Source organism: Gymnoscopelus microlampas, assembly GCF_963454915.1.
Source record: "Gymnoscopelus microlampas genome assembly, chromosome: 3".
Classification (NCBI taxonomy): domain Eukaryota; kingdom Metazoa; phylum Chordata; class Actinopteri; order Myctophiformes; family Myctophidae; genus Gymnoscopelus; species Gymnoscopelus microlampas.
In genome coordinates, this window is record NC_139940.1 from 29,602,257 (window position 1) to 29,620,822 (window position 18,566).

The following is an 18,566-nucleotide window of genomic DNA, read 5'->3' on the forward strand; positions in this document are numbered from 1 at the left end:
TGGCAAACGAACATCATGTTTAATGTCATGTCAATGTTGCAGACACAGAAACAAACACCCACTGCAGGGGTGAGTTGAACAATTACTTGCATTCAGAGTCAGTTGCCTTTTTGCAAGGGGCACTGTGGTAACATTATTCATCCAAGTATTCACCCAGTATGGTAGATTTATTGTTGTTGTTAAAAATGTTGGGGCATATTGTATACAAACAGAACTATTCAAATTATGCATTTCATGAAATAACTTGTGTGTGTAATTCGTAGGAGAGCAGGCTACATTAATATACTTCAAGTAGGATACACTCACCAATCACTGACTGTCTCAGAGGTGTGACTACATCGCTGGTGGGGGACGACATGTCTACTGTGCTATTTACAACTGTCTGTCATGGTTTATATCAGACATAATACTCCTTTCAATCTGACGTTTTCATAATTATATTCATAGTTATCACCTCTCTCCTCTTCTCCTTAGTAATTTATTTGACTGCTTTCAAGTTTCCCTGGTCAAGTCTTCACTATGTGTGTGTGTGTGTGTGTGTGTGTGTGTGTGTGTGTGTGTGTGTGTGTGTGTGTGTGTGTGTGTGTGTGTGTGTGTGTGTGTGTGTGTGTGTGTGTGTGTGTGTGTGTGTGCGCGTGTGCGTGCATGTGTGGCAGTTACTGTGCACAGGCATTGGTTTGTGTTTGTGTGCAATGCATGCTTGGGGTATGCACACGCGTGTGTGTTGACGTTGGTGTGCTTATGTTTGTGTGTAAACATCCGTGTGTTAGAACTCAATGAAGGCTTGTCACATGCATTATTCACCAGCATTTAAAATGAGACAACTGCCATATGGTTTCTGCATAAAATATCAATTAATAGCACACTGCAATTGTTGATTGTGCTGTTTACCATGTATAAAACCCTTGTTAATGAAAGCTGGAGGCCTTTCCCTCAAATGTCTTTCTTTCTTTCTTTCTTTCTTAAAAGTTGCTGATCAATGCCACAACCTTCGCAAGTTCAGTTCTTCAATGCATAAGACTTTAGACAAAAAGCTTCTCTTTTATTGAGAAATGAGCTCTGATGGAAGTTGCCATTATAAAGCGCAGTGCCGAAAATACATGTATTATTTATTGCTTCAGTAGGCTTTAATTGACCCAAATAGTTCTGTGACATTGTTTAACTGAAATAATAGTGATTTGTCATTGAAACCTTTAAAAAATAAAAAATAAACAAAATAGTGACTGAACTCACTATTTTCTCTCTCTCTCTCTATCCATCTATCTCTCTCTCTCCAGTATTCCTAGGTGTCTCTGGGCTGTCAACCTACCAAGTGCGTCCCACCAGCATGTGTGTCCAATGGCAACCTCTTCCACAAGCAACATTATACAGAGTGGCCATACAGTCCACACTAAGTGAGTAGGTTTCCCATAGTTGATGTGTCTCTGTGTGTGTGTATTTGTTTGTTTGTGTGAGTGTTACATTTATTTGTAAATGAGCAATCCAAATATTGGCAAGATTGACTGTTGCCATTTCCTATTTACAAGCACCTGAATTTAGCTAGTTTCTTAGGAACTAGCTTGTCTTATTATGTAAGATGTTACTTACTTAAAGGATCTAAACCATGAATTAAAAATAAATAAATAATAATATTCAAAGGTAGGGTAAGTGATTTTATTTATTTATTTTTTTGTTAAAAAGGTTACTATATTCTGATAGTAATCATTGCTACAGAGCATTTGTTCGGTCACAGGGTTCTCTCCAGCTCTTTAGTAAACAGAATATAGTACATTTTCAGGTAGGTGACAATATTTAAGCCAATCAGGAGAGTGCACTGAAAATGCATTTTCTGTTTAATAAAGAGCTGGAGAGACATGGGAGACTCCTTTTACTGAACAAGCACTCTATAGCAATGAGTACTATCAGAATATAGAGCTATTTAACACTTATTTTAGCACAAGTAAATCACTTACCCTACATTTAATATCATATTGTTTATGTCCCTCAAACGTTTTTCAAAAGGTTTGAGCCTAAATCAAGCCTCAGATATACTCATTCCAACTAACTTCTCTCCGGCTTATAAAGCACTTTCACCTGCAATACCACATTGTCCTGTTTGGCACGGGGCGCTATTGAGCCAGTTTGTATGCATGCTATCTCCTGGTTCTGTGTGGAAAAAGTAAAAAAAAAAAAAAAAAGAACTGAAAACCGGTTGGTTGGAATTGAAAAACGGGAGGTATTGTATCCTGACGTGACGTCATGTCAGGGTGCAAGTCAGTTTGGCCTGTTTTGAGACCAATTTACAGAAAACACCAGATTTGCTGTGAAAGCCTGAGTGTTCAAACTGGGGTATTCGTATTTTTGGGGTTAGAAGAGAGGTAGGGGAGACCAAAAACAAACAAAAAAGAAGAAAAAGTTAAAATGCATGGTGTAGTCCCTTTAACAATTCACATATCAATCCCAACATCCAATATATAAAAATTAAAAAAGTACAATTTTATTCAGTATCATGCAGCCTTTGTTTGTGTGATCAGTTCGTTTTTTAGCATATGACGTGGGGACAGTTTATTATGAGCCCTCCATTATAAATATTGCTTGTTGTGTGTTGTTTGCGAAACAAGGATTTTACCAGATAAGTGCCTGGATGAAAATGCACTCACTAAATCAAATATTTTATAGTCAAACTAGAGCTGTGATATTTGTTTAGCTGAATTGGTTTGGAGGCTAATACAGAGGATTTTTCCATTTCCATTTACAAGCAGTTCTCAAGAAAATGTTTCCTCCAGTGGTTATCTGCTTCACGATAAGTCAGCTTGGGATTCCTCTCTCTCTCGCCCCACTATCTCTCTCATTCTCTTATTCTATAACCGTCAGTAATCAAGGCCCCTATTGACAGAAGCCTCCGAGGGGTGCATATTTCTTATCTGTCATTTCAACATGGCATGGGTTTATGTTGTAAAGCAGAAAGAGGAATACTTCTTTCTGTTAGCAGGGACGTGTCCCTAATAAAAGAAACGAGAGGAGACTACTTATGCAGTTCCTCTTTGTCAACACTGAAATTAAATGAAATGTAAAGAGTGCTGTAGAAAGAGAATGTAACAAGTCTCCGCCAGGTCAGGTAGGTTATTATGGCCTCCTGGTGGCGCTATAATAGGCCAATGTGAAAAGGGTGCCATTTGTTTCACGGCCTTTCACGGCAATCGGACTGCATTCATGATTTGAGGCATTTTGTTCCAAAAATGTGGTTTGCTAATTCTTTTTTTTTTTATCCCACAATTTTGTAACCCTTTTTATCTAAGTGATCCTGGGCGCTACACTCCCCCCGCCAGCCTAGAGAGCCCAGAGCCGAGCTCATGCCTCCTTCAATGCATGAGAGCCAACTGACCTTCTTGTCACCTGACAGGGGGGAGGTTCCCAGTTAGGACCTAGCGCGTGGAAGGAACACGTTATTCCAACTAGTTCCTTTCCCCTCCATCGGCGCCCCGGCTGTCATGGGGGAGGTGGTATAGCGACCAGGATTACTACATGTTTTTGTGAGGTTTTTGTTAACTACCCCTAGTAGACACAGAGTAGGCCCTTTCGCCAACCCCACCTAGGGTATGGGCGCGGATGACGCGGAGGAGAAGACACGCCCCCCCAGCGCCGTGCCCCCGGTTTGCTAAATTAGACCTGCTGGTGGCGCTGTAACAGGCCAATGTGAAAAGGGTGGCATATCTTCCTCGGCCTAGTGGGAATGTGCGTGCAAAAAATGCGTTAATGATTTGAGGAATTTTGTCGGATACATATGTGTCACTGCCCGCCCCTGCCGGTTCTCAGAATTTGTATTTTTGAATAGGCTCTGTCATGATTAATTGACCACATATATGAAGTTAAACAGCTAAATTCTATCCAAACGATATCTTAAAAGTAAATTCCGTGCCTCAAAAAAGAAGTTTGAGAGCGTTTTAAAGTTTTAAAACCGAAACAAAAAATAGCGGAGAGACACACACACACACACACACACACACACACACACATAATTCATGCTTCCTTTTTCCCCTTCCGTTTTTCTCATCCTCTCCCTGCTTTCCTACCACTCTCACTTATTTCTCTCTCCTCTCCCTCGCCTTCCCTCCATATTCTCTGTATTTAAACTGCTCCCTCACCCCCTTCCTGCCTCTTGAATATGTCAGGCATGGTGGGGTGGATCTTCTAGCCAGAGTTTAGAGATCAGGTTTAATCCACACAGAGCCAAGTGGCTGCTTGAACACCTTCTCAGAGGGGGGTGAAAAGAGCAGCTTCTCCGTGACAGCTTGTTTCCCCATAGCTTTATCTCTGGTCCTTCCTTGTGTGGAACATGGGCTAATTTGTCATTCTCCTGGCTGAGAGACACATGGGGAAATAAAATTAGGCTAATGAAACTGACGAATGGCACCCATTAGGCCATGCATACGTGACTGTTTGTCTTTGTCTCTGGCTGCCGACACAAATGTTTGTCTACTGTAAAATCCTCAGTGTTAATGTAACTCTCTCTGACTTACAGGCCCATAAGGGTCCTGTTCAGTCTTTCTCTTGCGCTACGTGTTTGAGGTTTTCCACCATTCGTTTTTCAGAAGTGCTAAGATTAAATTGTGTGTTGATTAGACAGTTAATAAAAACACAGGTTAGTAGGTCATATGAGCTCTCTATTGTCATCATCCATGAATGTTTAAAGTTAAACAAAAATACAAATTAATTTAGGCTTGATGTGAACTGTCTTTTCAACAAGAGGCATCTGTTCGTAAATCAGACACATTCGATTCTAACTGGGTTTGCAATGGTTATCATAAAATAAAGAATGAAGTTTACTGTCAGCTCTGCTGTGAATATTCTTTGATCTTGTTGTGTGTGAACAGTTACCTCTATTCATCTGTCCTACCCCCACTCATCAACCTGCAGTCTGTGTTTTTCTACTGGTAAGAACATTGTACAGGATGGGTAGTAATACCGGACACCTGTATGGTAGAGTATGTTAATACTGCTTAAAGGATGACTTCACCCATTTCCAACCTATCTTCATATAACTGGTCCTCACCAATGCTCATTATAATATGGTACCATTTTTGTCTGCTCTGTCTGTGTCCCAGAGGATGTCACTTGTAGGCGGGTTTCTGAAGTGTCCACAGCCCTCCTATGAGACACAAGCCAGAGTAGATTTATTTTGACCATTTTATCATGAGCATTAGTGAGGACCAATTATATGAAGATGGGTTGAAAATGGGTGAAGTCGTCCTTTAACTAGCACACTACAGTGACTGGAATTATTGTTAGACATGCTCCATCTAAACAATGCAAAGCTAACGATAAATGCTATCTGGAGATGATCTCTGTTTTAAGGGTGTTCCATCAGTCTACCCAGGGTAAATAATGGCTCATTTAGAGTGTTGAATTAAGGGTCCAGAGGAGAGGTTGACAAAAGTGATACAGGGTTTGATATCTCCAAGTCACACCTGTCATGTGTTGATTCAAATCTCATTTGCTGTTGTTTACTTGCAGATGGTCAGAGGCAGGAAGTGAGCCTTGGTGGCGGGGCTTCCAGACAGTGCTTCCATGACCTCACTCCCAGCAGCCAATACCAGATCAGTGTTCACACCCAGATGCAGCAAACTGAAGGACCTGCAGTTTCCACCACTGATATGACATGTATGTATCAAAACTTCTACATACAGTATATATACTATACACACACACACACACACACACACACACACACACACACACACACACACACACACACACACACACACACGCAGTTTGTCATTTTAAACATTTTTTGGAATACCACATTGTACATTGCACATTGTAGAACATTCTCTATAATCATTAACATGTAGGTGATAATTATGTCTATCAAATATGGTTTTATTGAAAGGCAATGAAAGGCTAGAGCCTATGAAGCAAACGTCGGGTGTATGGTGTCCAACGTTATCGGCGCCCCAGTGCAGAGTTCACTTCAGAATTAAGTGATTGTGAATGTGCTTGTCATTACAATTTTACTGTAATCCACAAAAGTGAATTCCTTGTGTCAATAAATTGCGTTTTTATCAGCAGTTGCCAGTTAAGCTTATCAAAGACTAATACATATGTCGTTTGATCTGCGTTTGCCACACCAGACCATTTTGTTTAATTAATCCACAACACAAGCAGATTGCTGTAATTTAAAGTTCTCTATAATCAGCAATGTGAGTGATAATTCTGTGTATCAAATAAAAATGTATTCCAAGGCAACGTCTCTCTTCCATGGGCAGAGAGGGAGAGAGCGTAAGATTGCATTGGGGATAATGGCTTGCGCAGTCTTCTCTTAAAGGCAATGGCATGGTGATTGGTTTTATTATCGTAACGCCCAAACCACACCTACTGCATGCATAATGTAACGGGTAGTGCAGGTGTTTTAGGGATAAAGCTGGAGTCCGAGCAACCTTTGCACGGGAACGCATCTTGCGCAATGCTAAATCCCCAAATAGTGGCTATAGGATCTTCGGACGAAAATAGAGCCCTACATCTCCACACTGGCCTGGGAACGCCTCAGGATCCCCCAGGAGGAAGTGGCTAATGTTGCTCAGGAGAGGGAAGACTGGAGCTCTCTGCTGGAACTGTTGCCCCCACCCCACGACCCGATTCCGGATAAGTGGTTGAAGATGGATGGATGGATGGATGGTCTATACTTTCCATGTTTACATTCAAATTACCACTCAAGGATTTTAGATATGACAGAGGGACACAGGTTGTTATGTTCTAACTACTGCTTCTGTTTCCCAGCCTCTTCTCTTTCCCCCTGCTGGATGGAAAGCCCTCTTATCTCACAAACATCACTCTGTCTTTCTTTCTCTACCCCCCTTTTCTCTTACTCCTTACACCCCCATGTATCATTATTTCTCCCTCTGTCTCCTCAAGCTTTTGGCCGCATAACCTTCATCCTTCTTTCTCCAAATGTCTCTCAATTGTCTCTCTCTCTCACTCGCGTGCGCACGCACTCTCTCTCTCTCTCTCTCTCTCTCTCTCTCTCTCTCTCTCTCTCTCTCTCCCTCACCCTCTCTCTCTCTCCTTATTGTCTCACAGCACAGATGGCAGTTCACTGATCAGCTGACAGACAGACAGACAGACAGATTTAGTGCTTTAACCATTATAAAACTAAAACTTAGTTCTGTATTCGTCATAAGAATACAGTTTGAATTACTGTTCAAACGTACTGTACAGTTCAAATCTTATCATTTGCATAGTCCTTTAACTGTTTTGAATTACAATCCTCTCACTGGACAAGTAGGGGGCTAAAGTGCTAGACCTATTTATCTCACTTCTTCTTTTCTTTCGTGTATCATCATCATTATGTCCAGCTCAGTGTCGTCTAGCCACCCCCTCGTCTCTGGTCCCATTTGGAAGAGGCTGGCCTCCAAAGGTGGTCTATACAGGGGACGGTGGTGATTATGTGGTCTGCAGTCTGCTCAGGCTCGCCACACTCGCTTGCTGCGCTGTCTGCCAGGCCCCACTTCTGTATCTCAGTTGCACACGGAGAGAAATGAAAGAAAGTTAGAACGAGAAAAAGAATAAAGAATGACAGAGAGAAAGAAAGCCTTGCATTGTAATTGTGATTATAGAATGATGGAGAGAAAGACAGACAGAAAGTAATAAAGGGATAGATTGCACCAGGAATATTTCTCTGTATACTCGAAGTCCAAAGCTCAGCTATTGAAGGCGGGAGGGAGACAGTATGAGAGCTCTAATTCTGGAGAAATATCACTTCTGCCACTGTGTGTGTGTGTGTGTGTGTGCGTGCGTGCGTGCGTGCGTGCGTGCGTGCGTGCGTGCGTGCGTGCGTGCGTGCGTGCGTGCGTGCGTGCGTGCGTGCGTGCGTGCGTGCGTGCGTGCGTGCGCGCGCTCGTGCATGCGCGTTGTGTAGATAACGACGATGATGGTGCCACTTGTCACTGCCAATATGATTTATAACCTTGTTTTGTTTCTCTTTGTGTGTGTGTGTGTGTGTGTGTGTGTGTGTGTGTGTGTGTGTGTGTGTGTGTGTGTGTGTGTGTGTGTGTGTGTGTGTGTGTGTGTGTGTGTGTGTGTGTGTGTGTGTGTGTGTGTGTTGTGTCCAGTGCCAGAACCCACCTTGGCACCAACTGAACCCCCTGCCACTGAGCCTCCTCCCACCATCCCTCCCGCCAAAGAAGGTGAGTGATCATCACCCCCTACCGCACACACATTTTGTAGTACTTGGGAATGTAACCACTACACTTACCCCTAACTACAACTTCAACTAAAACCGTATTATTATCTCAAAGGTAGGGCAACCATAGTACCTTTCCTTTGAGGACCACCCCCCCACCCCCCATGTCCTCACAAGGCTAGAAAGATTAAAAACCTAAGGATACAGTATCTACCTCCACAATGAATCCACCTTCACCCTGTATGCTACTTCCACCCCCCACTCCCATCACCAGACCAACACCATTCCAATCCTTGTCTCATCCCACCAGTGAACAGAAACCTCCAGCAAAGAAACTACAGAAACTACTGTACCTCTGTTTCTATCCGACTGGTCTGTGGCCCAGATACAGGATGACCTGCAACAATACACCCCCCCCCCACACACACACACACACACACACACACACACACACACACACACACACACACACACACACACACACACACACACACACACACACACACACACACACACACACACACACACACACACACACAAACACACATACACACTCCTGCAGTGTTGCTCTATCCAGTTTTTTGACCTTTGTCAAACCAACCTTCCATTGGCGATGACAGGTAACCTTTACTCAGGACTGTGCCACTAAAAGAGAGAGAGAGAGAGAGAGAGAGAGAGAGAGAGAGAGAGAGAGAGAGAGAGAGAGAGAGAGTGAGAGAGAGAGCAGGTGAATGATTATATGACAGAGAGGAAAAGAAGGAGACAGACGGAGGGAGGGAGCGAGGGAGAAAAAGAGGTTGGAGGCAGAGGAAAGAAATCTTAGATTAGCCGGACTCTTTGACTTTGATGATTATTAACTTTATTACACACTTCTAATAAAATATATTTTTTTCCATGTAACCTTTCCCAAAGCACTGCTGATGAGGTTGAAAGCTCAGATTATTTCGGTTCAAACGGTGGCATTTAAGTCCTCAGAAGAGAAACAAGTCATTGAGTCTGTCTAATAATGGCATGGCCTCCCTGTCCCTGTCTTTAGGTATCGACAGCACAGTAAGTTACTACGTGTGCAGTTTGTGAACAAGGCTGCACAAATCTCTATGCGGTGTTCAGGGATGAAGTCACACAATACAACCTACAACCCGGCTGCTTGTGTGTATGTCCTATTGTCCTAGTGAGGTGACGAACTATCCCTCATCTTTATACCTCACCAAAAAAGTGAAGCTGAACTAAGAGAACAAATTAATTACATCACAATAATTATGACCCAACTGTCATACTATCCATAAGTTTCACTTGCACTTTTTCATCACCAGGCATTTCAGGCTTTCATGGCTGGAGGTACTTTTGTGGCGTCATGCACGTAGCGGCATGAGCTGTGATTTTCTAGACAGCTTAGCCTATGGCCACGGAGTTGAAACCACATCATTTTAGAGAATCAACAAAGCTCCACTGGCACATTCTGTTCTGTGTTGGATTTAGGAATTCAATTTGAATCACTAGGGTCTTAATGTTCTAAGCATCAACACTAGGCTACTGCTGAAGAATAGTGTACACACATTCTTTCATTCTTCAAGTGTTCCCCAGGCATTTATAGAGGCTTACATAGTCATGCCACCATTAGAGTGTGTTTATTTATGTATTTTTGTATTATTGTTATTATTTTAATGCTAAAAGTACAACCATTTTGAGTACACATGGATATTTAGAGTCTTTCAGAAACGCTCAGTAGGGAACAGGCATATCTATAGTATCATATAAGGGAAAGGCACAACATACTTACTGAATATTTCCCATGTCTGTCTATCTCCATCTTTCTTTCTGTCATTCGCTCTGTCTCTCTTATCTGTATTTCTCTATATTCTCTCCAGTGTGTAAGGAGGCCAAAGCTGACCTGGTATTCCTGGTGGATGGCTCCTGGTCCATTGGAGATGACAATTTCCTCAAGATCACACGATTCCTCTACAGCACCATGGGATCATTGGATCTGATCGGACCAGACGGCACACAGGTCAGCTGGCCTTTCCCATATCTATACGATTTTACATTAACAGTCTCCCGCCACCCTGACTTGGCGAAGAAAGTGTTCATCTCAGTGATGAGCAGAGCGATGGATTTAGAGAGACGTGGGACTCGGCTATATTGAACTTCTCAAACATGAGATGAGCAAATGGGATTTAAAGCGTCCTGAATGTGCTCTCAATCACTATCGCTGGAATTGGGGTCAGACAAGCATGCCCTACATCAGTCAATGTTACCATAGCAACCAATCTGGTCTACAGCTCAATCAATTTGTATTTATTATTTATTTTTTGTTACTTTTTCTCTTTTTTGTTCTTGTTTTAATGTATTTAATTTTATTATTTAAAAAAAACTCTCTCTCTCTCTCTCTCTCTCTCTCTCTCTCTCTCTCTCTCTCTCTCTCTCTCTCTCTCTCTCTCTCTCTCTGTAACTCAATTTAAAAAGCATATTAGTATAATGTCTCTGAAACATGTTTTTCTCACCACCACATGGCATACGTGCAGAACGGTGACAGAGTGAGACATCTTGTATTTATTCATCTTTGGCGTGGTTTACCTGGGGAAATAAAAGACTCAATTATGCAAAAAAGATTAAATCTAGCTAAGCCTTGTGTAGTCAGAAGAAAAATAGAATGTTGGCTCATTAGCACCAGAATCATATGAATTAGACAGGTTTTGAGTTTGGTGTGTTAGTTGTTGTATAATATATTGAATCTTATTGTGAGTTTACGGATGTGTTTTGATGTGTTTTTCTGTTATGAAAGTATTGTTAAAAATACTAATGGGGAAGTGTAGCTACTAGTGATGCGCGGGTTGACCCGTAACCCGCGGGACCCGCGGGTCAACCCGCGGCGCGGGTGGGTCATGTCAGAATTTCGGAGAAAATGATGCGGGCTGAGGGTGAGCGGGTCACGTGCTCTCACACGCAAAAAAAAATAAAATGATAACATGCTCTTGTTTTGTCTTTATTCCTAATAAGAATAAGAATAATAACAATAAAACAGTTTGAATACACTTGGGGATTATTTTCTAACCATAATTTTACAGAATTTTAAAAAAATCGCGGGTCGCGGGGCGGGTTGAGCCATAGATTTATATATGGGTTCGCGGGGCGGGTTGAGGCGGGTTGCGTTCCGTGGCGGGGCGGGGCGGGGCGGGGCGGGGCGGGTCATGAAAAAACCCGACCCGCGCATCACTAGTAGCTACTGTTACAGTACAGAAGCTAATGGGGATCTAAATAAACAAACCATCATCTTCATACTAAAGCCTATTGCATACTACACCAGAACCGGCAAAATGTGTTAATTTCGGCTGGCTACAGACTACAATATAATAATATATATATAACAATATAGCAGCTACCTTTAGTGGGTCAAACATCATCCGCTCATACCTTTGTTTTATTACTTTTAGGCTGTGTTGAGAAAGTGATTTAATGGTACTTACTTACAGTATTAATTTCAGTGTTTTAACCCCAGGAGAGAATAAATGATGGAATGAAGGAGAGAGAGATGGATTTAGGCAAAGATACAGTACAAACAAATAGGAACTGAGAGTTTGCATTATTAGGATATTAGAAGAGTAGAGTTTCACTTTGTTGTCACTGGCCTCGCTATGACAATTCAGTGAGGTCAGAGCCTATAAAGGTTGTGTCTGTAAAAGCCTCCAATAAGTCTGATTTGATCCGTTTTCCCTGCAAATCAATGTTGTATGAGCCAAACTGTGTATTAGCTGGCTCAAAACAGTATGTAAAATTACTGAACATTCAAAAATATCGAGAACATGAGCACAGAAGTTATTCTAGAGGACTGAAATCTGTGAGTAATGCTAAAGAGAAGGCTAGTTCATAGCCTTTCAGCCATGTTCATGAAGGTTTTCACGGCATCCACACTAAATGGACGCATACTGTACATTGTTCTGCATTTATCTGTACAGAAGATTTTCATCAGAGGTATGGACACACACATTTGTACCCTAATGTCCCCACAGTTAACTTAATACCATATACATTTCCTAGTCTAAGTTCATATTAATATCGTTGGTTTGTCACAACGTATAATGTACGCAATAAAGAGAGGCCAGAAAGTGTCACAAGACAAGTGTCACGTCCCAGGAGAGGAGACTGTTGAACTCTCTTCACTGGACCAGTGCATGGCTAGGCTTATGGCTAGTATCCTGGATCAAACAGCTGTCAGTGGCATTGTACCAACATCCACGGAGACATCAATACCCAACAGTTTTCTTTAGTACTGTATGTATCGGCCTATTCATTTAGTATTTTTTCATTTTGTTTTGCCAGAATGCTGAGGAGAATTTTCTATTTCATGTAAATATAATGGGCAATAACGTATCCTATTCTTATCTGAACTTCAACAGAGTAAACAAGATTCAAAGTTCAACCATTTATTGCCACCAATTTAAAATGCATAAATGTTAATGCTACTTTGACATTTTATTGGGCTCAGAACACAGGCTATTACACTGAGTGTGTAAAAAACAGTAAAAAGAAAAACACATCACATTTATGATTGTTCCTGCATAATCTCTCCTCTTTTCCCCCAAAACACATTTTCCCTGAATATCTGCATACATACGTACACTATACCTACAGAGTATGCGGAGAGGTACACACCGTCTCACTTTACCTTACATAAATACAGATCTTTGCATACATTTTTGCTCATTTGCAATTTTCTATGCATTACTGTACAATACATACATATGGCCCCTGGTTTCATCTTGCGTATCATTGACTTGTAGAAGCTTTAACCAACCAACATGATCAACTTAAAGTCTGTTGTGTTACAGAGTGCAGTCTGTGCTCTGAATATTGCCAATTTCCACTGCGTCAAAAAGCTGTGCATAATGGCCCAGAAGCTGTGAAAAGTGACCATGGTGGGAGCATTGCCGTGCCAGACCCAGACTACTGTTTTACCAGCTGTCTTAGTGATCGAAGCTCAAATTTGGCCACCAATGCTGACTGTTATATACATTTCTGCAGGGCTCTTAATAGACCAAAGCATATACTGCATCCCTAGGCCAGTGTTACGAGAGCTTTGTTCATTCGCCACTTCACGCAGAGGTGCTTACTAAACCCTGCTATCGAAACCCTGCTATTGAAGCCTTCCCCCCTTGAAGGCTTCAATTCTTCCCTGCTGCTCTTCAGTCTGCTGCCTTGCCTGTACACCATAGAAAATAACTGGTTGCGGTGCTGCCCACAGCAAAACATTAGCAGTAATGTGAGAGAGCTGGGGACTTGGCTGTACAGAGAATGTGAGAGTGAGCTGGCTGGTGAATGTAAACCAGCCCATGCCAACAACAGCACCATTAGCAGTCCGGGGGTAATGATAGTTGATCGCCGTCTTAGAGTAAGGTGATTAGGATGATTATGGCTCTGATTTATGAGTCTGAATATATATTTCACTGCTTTTTCATCAAGCGCTCAAAGAGCTTTTCGCAAAATGAGGCCATAATGTGATATTCCCAGTCGACAGATTTCATACAGAGTGTGCAAAAAGCCTGGACCACCAGCTCTTTCAGTGAAAGCTATGATCCCGTATTGGTTTCACCTACCGTATTTAATCCACTTCTCTTATGAAGTAGTACATACAGTAGATGAGGTTGTTGCTACTGTTGCTTGATTTACAGTGTGGCTCTACAGGAGGCTAGACGTCTTTACTGTAGGAGGGTGTATGTGTCTACTATGTGTGCACACAACCAGTAGGCCAAAGTCTCTCTTTTTTAACGTATGTTTTATACTTTTTTAAATAATTAACTTGCATTTTTAATGGACGTCAATGCGCATGGAAACCATTCCCAAATTTGGAGTCATATGTCATATATACGTCATAGATACGTCATAGATGACACAGGCTGGCCACTTGAAGTCTGAGATCCACATCGGAGCCATGCCGTTCCCACGTGGATCCCGATATCCACATGATTCGGGCTTTGTGTGGAAAATGTGTGTGTGTGTGTGTGTGTGTGTGTGTGTGTGTGTGTGTGTGTGTGTGTGTGTGTGTGTGCGTGTGCGTGTGTGTGTGTGTGTAGGGACTAGAGAGGGTACCAAGCTTGTTATGATTTGTTTTGACACTTTTGTTTCTCTGTCTCCGTAGGTGGCCATAGCCCAGTTCAGTGACGATGCACGGACAGAATTCCAGCTGAGATCTCATGGCAACAAAGAGACGCTGCTGGAGGCCATCCAGAAGATTCGATATAAAGGAGGAAACACCAAAACAGGTCAGGCATGCAGTTGTTGCTTTAGATTCTAAAGTTTTACTAAACTTCAGTCAGAGTATCACAAGCCGTAGTGGTAGCACATTTACAGGAGTAACAGAAGTTTTTGCAGTATTGTTGTCAGAAGTTAGAAGAAACTAAAAAGGTGCAATTTCAGGAAATTGCAAGTGTGGTTTGTGGCCGTCGAGACCCAAGAGGCCCATGAGTAGATATTTTCTGCAAGATATATGTTGTTTTGTTTAGAAAGAAATAGGCCCCTCCCACAACATTTTCAAGCCAATTACGTTGTTACATGACTCCCGAGATCCTGTGTAAATAATTTAGACAAGACTGGTCCAAAACAAAAAATCTGCAACATACGGTTAAATTTGTCGGCTTTACTGCGTGGCTCTGCCTCTGCAACAGGCTAGCTGTCTATGAGAGGTTTTGTGTATGTGTATGTGTCTGTCCGCAGCTAATCTTGCAAACCGCTGGACCGATCGTCAGCAAACTGTATGCATGCTGCCAGTAGGCTGTGGTGGTGCTCTGGGTGCTTTTGCCCTGCTGGGGCTCGAGCCTTGGCCAGGAGGCCAGGGCTATGCTAAAATGCTGTTTTTCTGCTCGAATCTTCATTGATTGTGCACTTGTCTCCCTGTCTGGAATATTAATATTTTACCATCATAAGACCACAGAGGTTCCTCCATTATACTAGACTTTTCACATACGTACATGGATGTTTTATGCTTCTTGAACTAATTCCTTAACTTACATTTTATAATGGTAGTCAATGGGTCTGGGAAATTTTCCCAAGGTTGGAGTCGTACAGTACGTCAAAGATGTCATAGTCAATTGACGTCATAGATGACTGATGTCACAGACTGGTCACATGAAGTCCGAGATCCACATTGGAGCCAAGTCAGAGATCCACATAATTGCCTACTGGAGAGAGAGAGAGAGAGAGAGCGTGTGCGTGTGCGTGTGTGCGCGTGTGTTTTTTCTCTGAGGGCAGCACAGAGAAAAAAACAACCATGATGTTACCTTCCTGACACAGATTGACAGGAAACAGGGAGAGAGAGATGGGGAGAGACATGCTGTAAAGATCGTCGGGAATGGGACTCGAACCCACAATGCACTGTCTGGCTACATAGCCCGGGCCTACTGAGGGATTTCAACGTTACACTGAGGAACCTTTGCGAGGCATACTGTGTTGTATCTAAGTACTGCCCTGACTCACAATCCTACTGTTCCATACTGTACATTTTGACCTGGAAGTTTTTCCAATACCACTGCAGGCTTCTCTAGATTGGCCACAGAGCAGCTCCACTGTACAGTAGCAACCGGGGGTTTAGTGTGACTTGTGGTCGTGGTTGATGTTGGGAAGGAGAGGCCATACTCATTCAATTTCCCTGTTCAAACTATCCCAGTTAGCGTGGGAATTTGTGTCTGCGACCTTGTGATCACAAGCCAGCCACTATAGGCCCATTTACACTCCCTTTGTGTACAAAAATAAATGTGTCAGATTCAAACAATACAACCGTCACTGCTCACATAATTTCCACGTGTCCTTTACGTTTGCATTATTTTAGGTAATATCCACTAGAGGGCACTTCAGAGTAAAACGTTTTCTAACAGCAAACATGGAGAGCTGGTCTTGCACCATCTATCGTTACTCGCAGGGGAGGCCGCGTGGATTGGAAGCTGTCGTCTTCATACCCATATTGGAATTGCATGTTGAGGGGCCTCTATGCACCTCCAAAGCTGCTTTCGCACTGCCCATAGGGGGTGCCACAAATGCGAACAGTTGTCTGTCGTACAAACTCTATCATCTTCCTTTCCCCCTCTGTGTTAATTCCTGTCATGTTGTATACAGTGCTACTCCCTCTATCCACTACTATAAGTGCATGTATGGGGTCCAGTGTGCTGAAGCAGATACTGTATGCTGTGGTTTGGCTTTCCACTATGTATTTTTCATTAAGCTATTAGCCTTAGCCCTGTCTTGCCGTGTTGGTGGGAATGATTGATTGGAAGTAGCTGTTGTTGTGTTAGTGATTATCCCTGCATGTACTGTATGTGTGAGTTGGTATGATTGATTTCCAGTATCTACAGAAGTATTTGCACTAATCCCTGACTCTACTCCCCTGTATTTATGTAGAGGAAAGTGTGTGCGTGTGCGTGTGTGTGTGTGTGTGTGCGCGTGTGTGTGTGTGTGTGCGTGCGTGCGTGCGTGCGTGCGTGCGTGCGTGCGTGTGTGGGTGCATGCGCGTGTGTGTGTTTGCGTGCGTGTGTGTGAGTGTGTGTGTGTGTGTGTGTGTGTGTGCTCCTGTGCGACTGTGGGAATATTTTGTATTTTGGTATGATCGATTTCCAGTCACTACTATAGTCGTATTAGTGTTAATCCCTGCGAGAGTGCATGTGTGTGTGTATGTGTGTGTGTGTGTGTGTGTGTGTGTGTGTGTGTGTGTGTGTGTGTGTGTGTGTGTGTGTGTGTGTGTGTGTGTGTGTGTGTGTGTGTGTGTGTGTGTGTGTGTGTGTGTGTGTGTGTGTGTGTGTGTCAGAGTGACTGAATTCCAGTGTCAGCCTTAGTTGTAGTGTTAATCCTCTGCTGTTCGGGAATATATTTTCACAGAGAGATTAGTTGGGACATGATTGGCCTCAATGTGTTATTTAGCTTCCTCCCTCTCCTTATGCTTCTTATTCTAGCAGTGTTTCTGATGTGTGAGAAGAACGTAATGATTTCATTACTGTGGGTGATAAATGATGTACTGTATGAACATGATAATCAACTCATTCCCAGTAAGGAGAAAGACAAATTGAAAAAAGAAAAGGTCTAACAGACAATACTAACCAAAGTTGTCACTTCAAAATCTCAGTTAACTTGATTTGACAGAGGATAAATGTATTTGGCAAAAATAGCAGATCTGTAAGCTCACAACATGCTGAAGAGATTTGGTTTAGAGGAAAGAAGGAGTGGGCCCGGGTCAAGAAGTATATAGGGTTTAAGTGGTTAAACTTTTGAGGAGAGCTTTCCTTTTAATTTAACAGAATTCATCTTCTTGCTAGAGTAGTGTAAAAAGACTGGCTGTTTGGTAGACTGTGTTCAATCTTTAGTTTGAACACCAAAGAGGGCTGTAAGTGAAAGGGGGTTGCATGAAATAGGTTATCCAACTCTTTCAGCAAAAGCATTGAAAATGGAGCTCCAATCTGAGAACCTAGAGCAGAAAAGTAAGCGTGCACTCTTTACAATTGTGGATTTTACTGTGTAGGATAGTGACACTTTGATATTTTTTATTCAAATTACAGTTTGTAGGCTGATGAACCTATAGTAAAGTCTAATGAAAGTATTATTTATACTGCACATCATAATTTGTACATGGTTCACCTCCTGCATCCAGGAAGCCAGAAGCAGTAAGTAGCTCACCTGTGAAACAAGCAAATAAAATAATTAAAGTTAAAAATGTAATTTTTATTAGTTCTATTCTACAGTGTGTGTACTCTTGGTTGAACAGTTTTGGATTACTTCAGCCAGCATTGTAACAACGGTGGTGGGTGTGTCTGCTCTTGGTTGAACAGTTTGGATTGATTCAGCCAGCAGAGTGAGAACTGTGGGACTGGAGGCTAAAAGCTCCTGAGAATGAAGCAGACTGAGAATTGATGCAGCACAGGGCACTGACACACATAGAGAGGGACAGCTGATTTATGATGGGCCGTTGATCCTAAGACCCCTGGACATCTATCTATCGCAGGGATCTTCAACGTTTTTCAGGCCAAGGATCCCTGAGAGAGAGATGAAGCGCACGGACCCCCCCACTACATATTGTATAAAACCGTGTTGCAGATCAAACGTTTTCATACATTCCATAGATAGCTTCACTGACTATCAGTGTTGTGTAAATGTATGTTTTTTGTGTATTTTCAGACGTTTAACCACTAAACCCTCAATACTTAGTAAACTTGACCTTTGGGTCTGTAGTTGATTTGCTCATTTTTCCCCTCTACACCAAACCTCTCCGACGAAAATAGCCGATCTACAAGCTCACAATGCCTCGGCTATTTTTGGCTAAAGTTCCCCTTGGTATAGGGATGCTAGGGTGCTGCTAAGTGGTTTATGTAAAAAAAATCACACCCAGTGTGAAGTGGGCGGTGTGTGGTCATCACAACATGACTCACTTTAAAAA

General features: G+C 42.4%; 1 protein-coding gene across 2 annotated transcripts in view; it reads left to right on the forward strand.

Annotated features, from left to right (window-relative positions):
- Window positions 1-18,566, forward strand: part of col14a1a (collagen, type XIV, alpha 1a) — a 187,695-nt gene that overhangs the window by 96,090 nt on the left and 73,039 nt on the right. For both annotated transcript variants that reach the window (XM_084049635.1, XM_084049636.1), the window contains exons 23-27: window positions 1,278-1,394; window positions 5,494-5,640; window positions 8,088-8,162; window positions 10,027-10,166; window positions 14,292-14,415. In XM_084049635.1, the coding sequence (XP_083905761.1) occupies window positions 1,278-1,394; window positions 5,494-5,640; window positions 8,088-8,162; window positions 10,027-10,166; window positions 14,292-14,415 (603 nt within the window). The remainder of the gene's footprint in view (window positions 1-1,277; window positions 1,395-5,493; window positions 5,641-8,087; window positions 8,163-10,026; window positions 10,167-14,291; window positions 14,416-18,566) is intronic.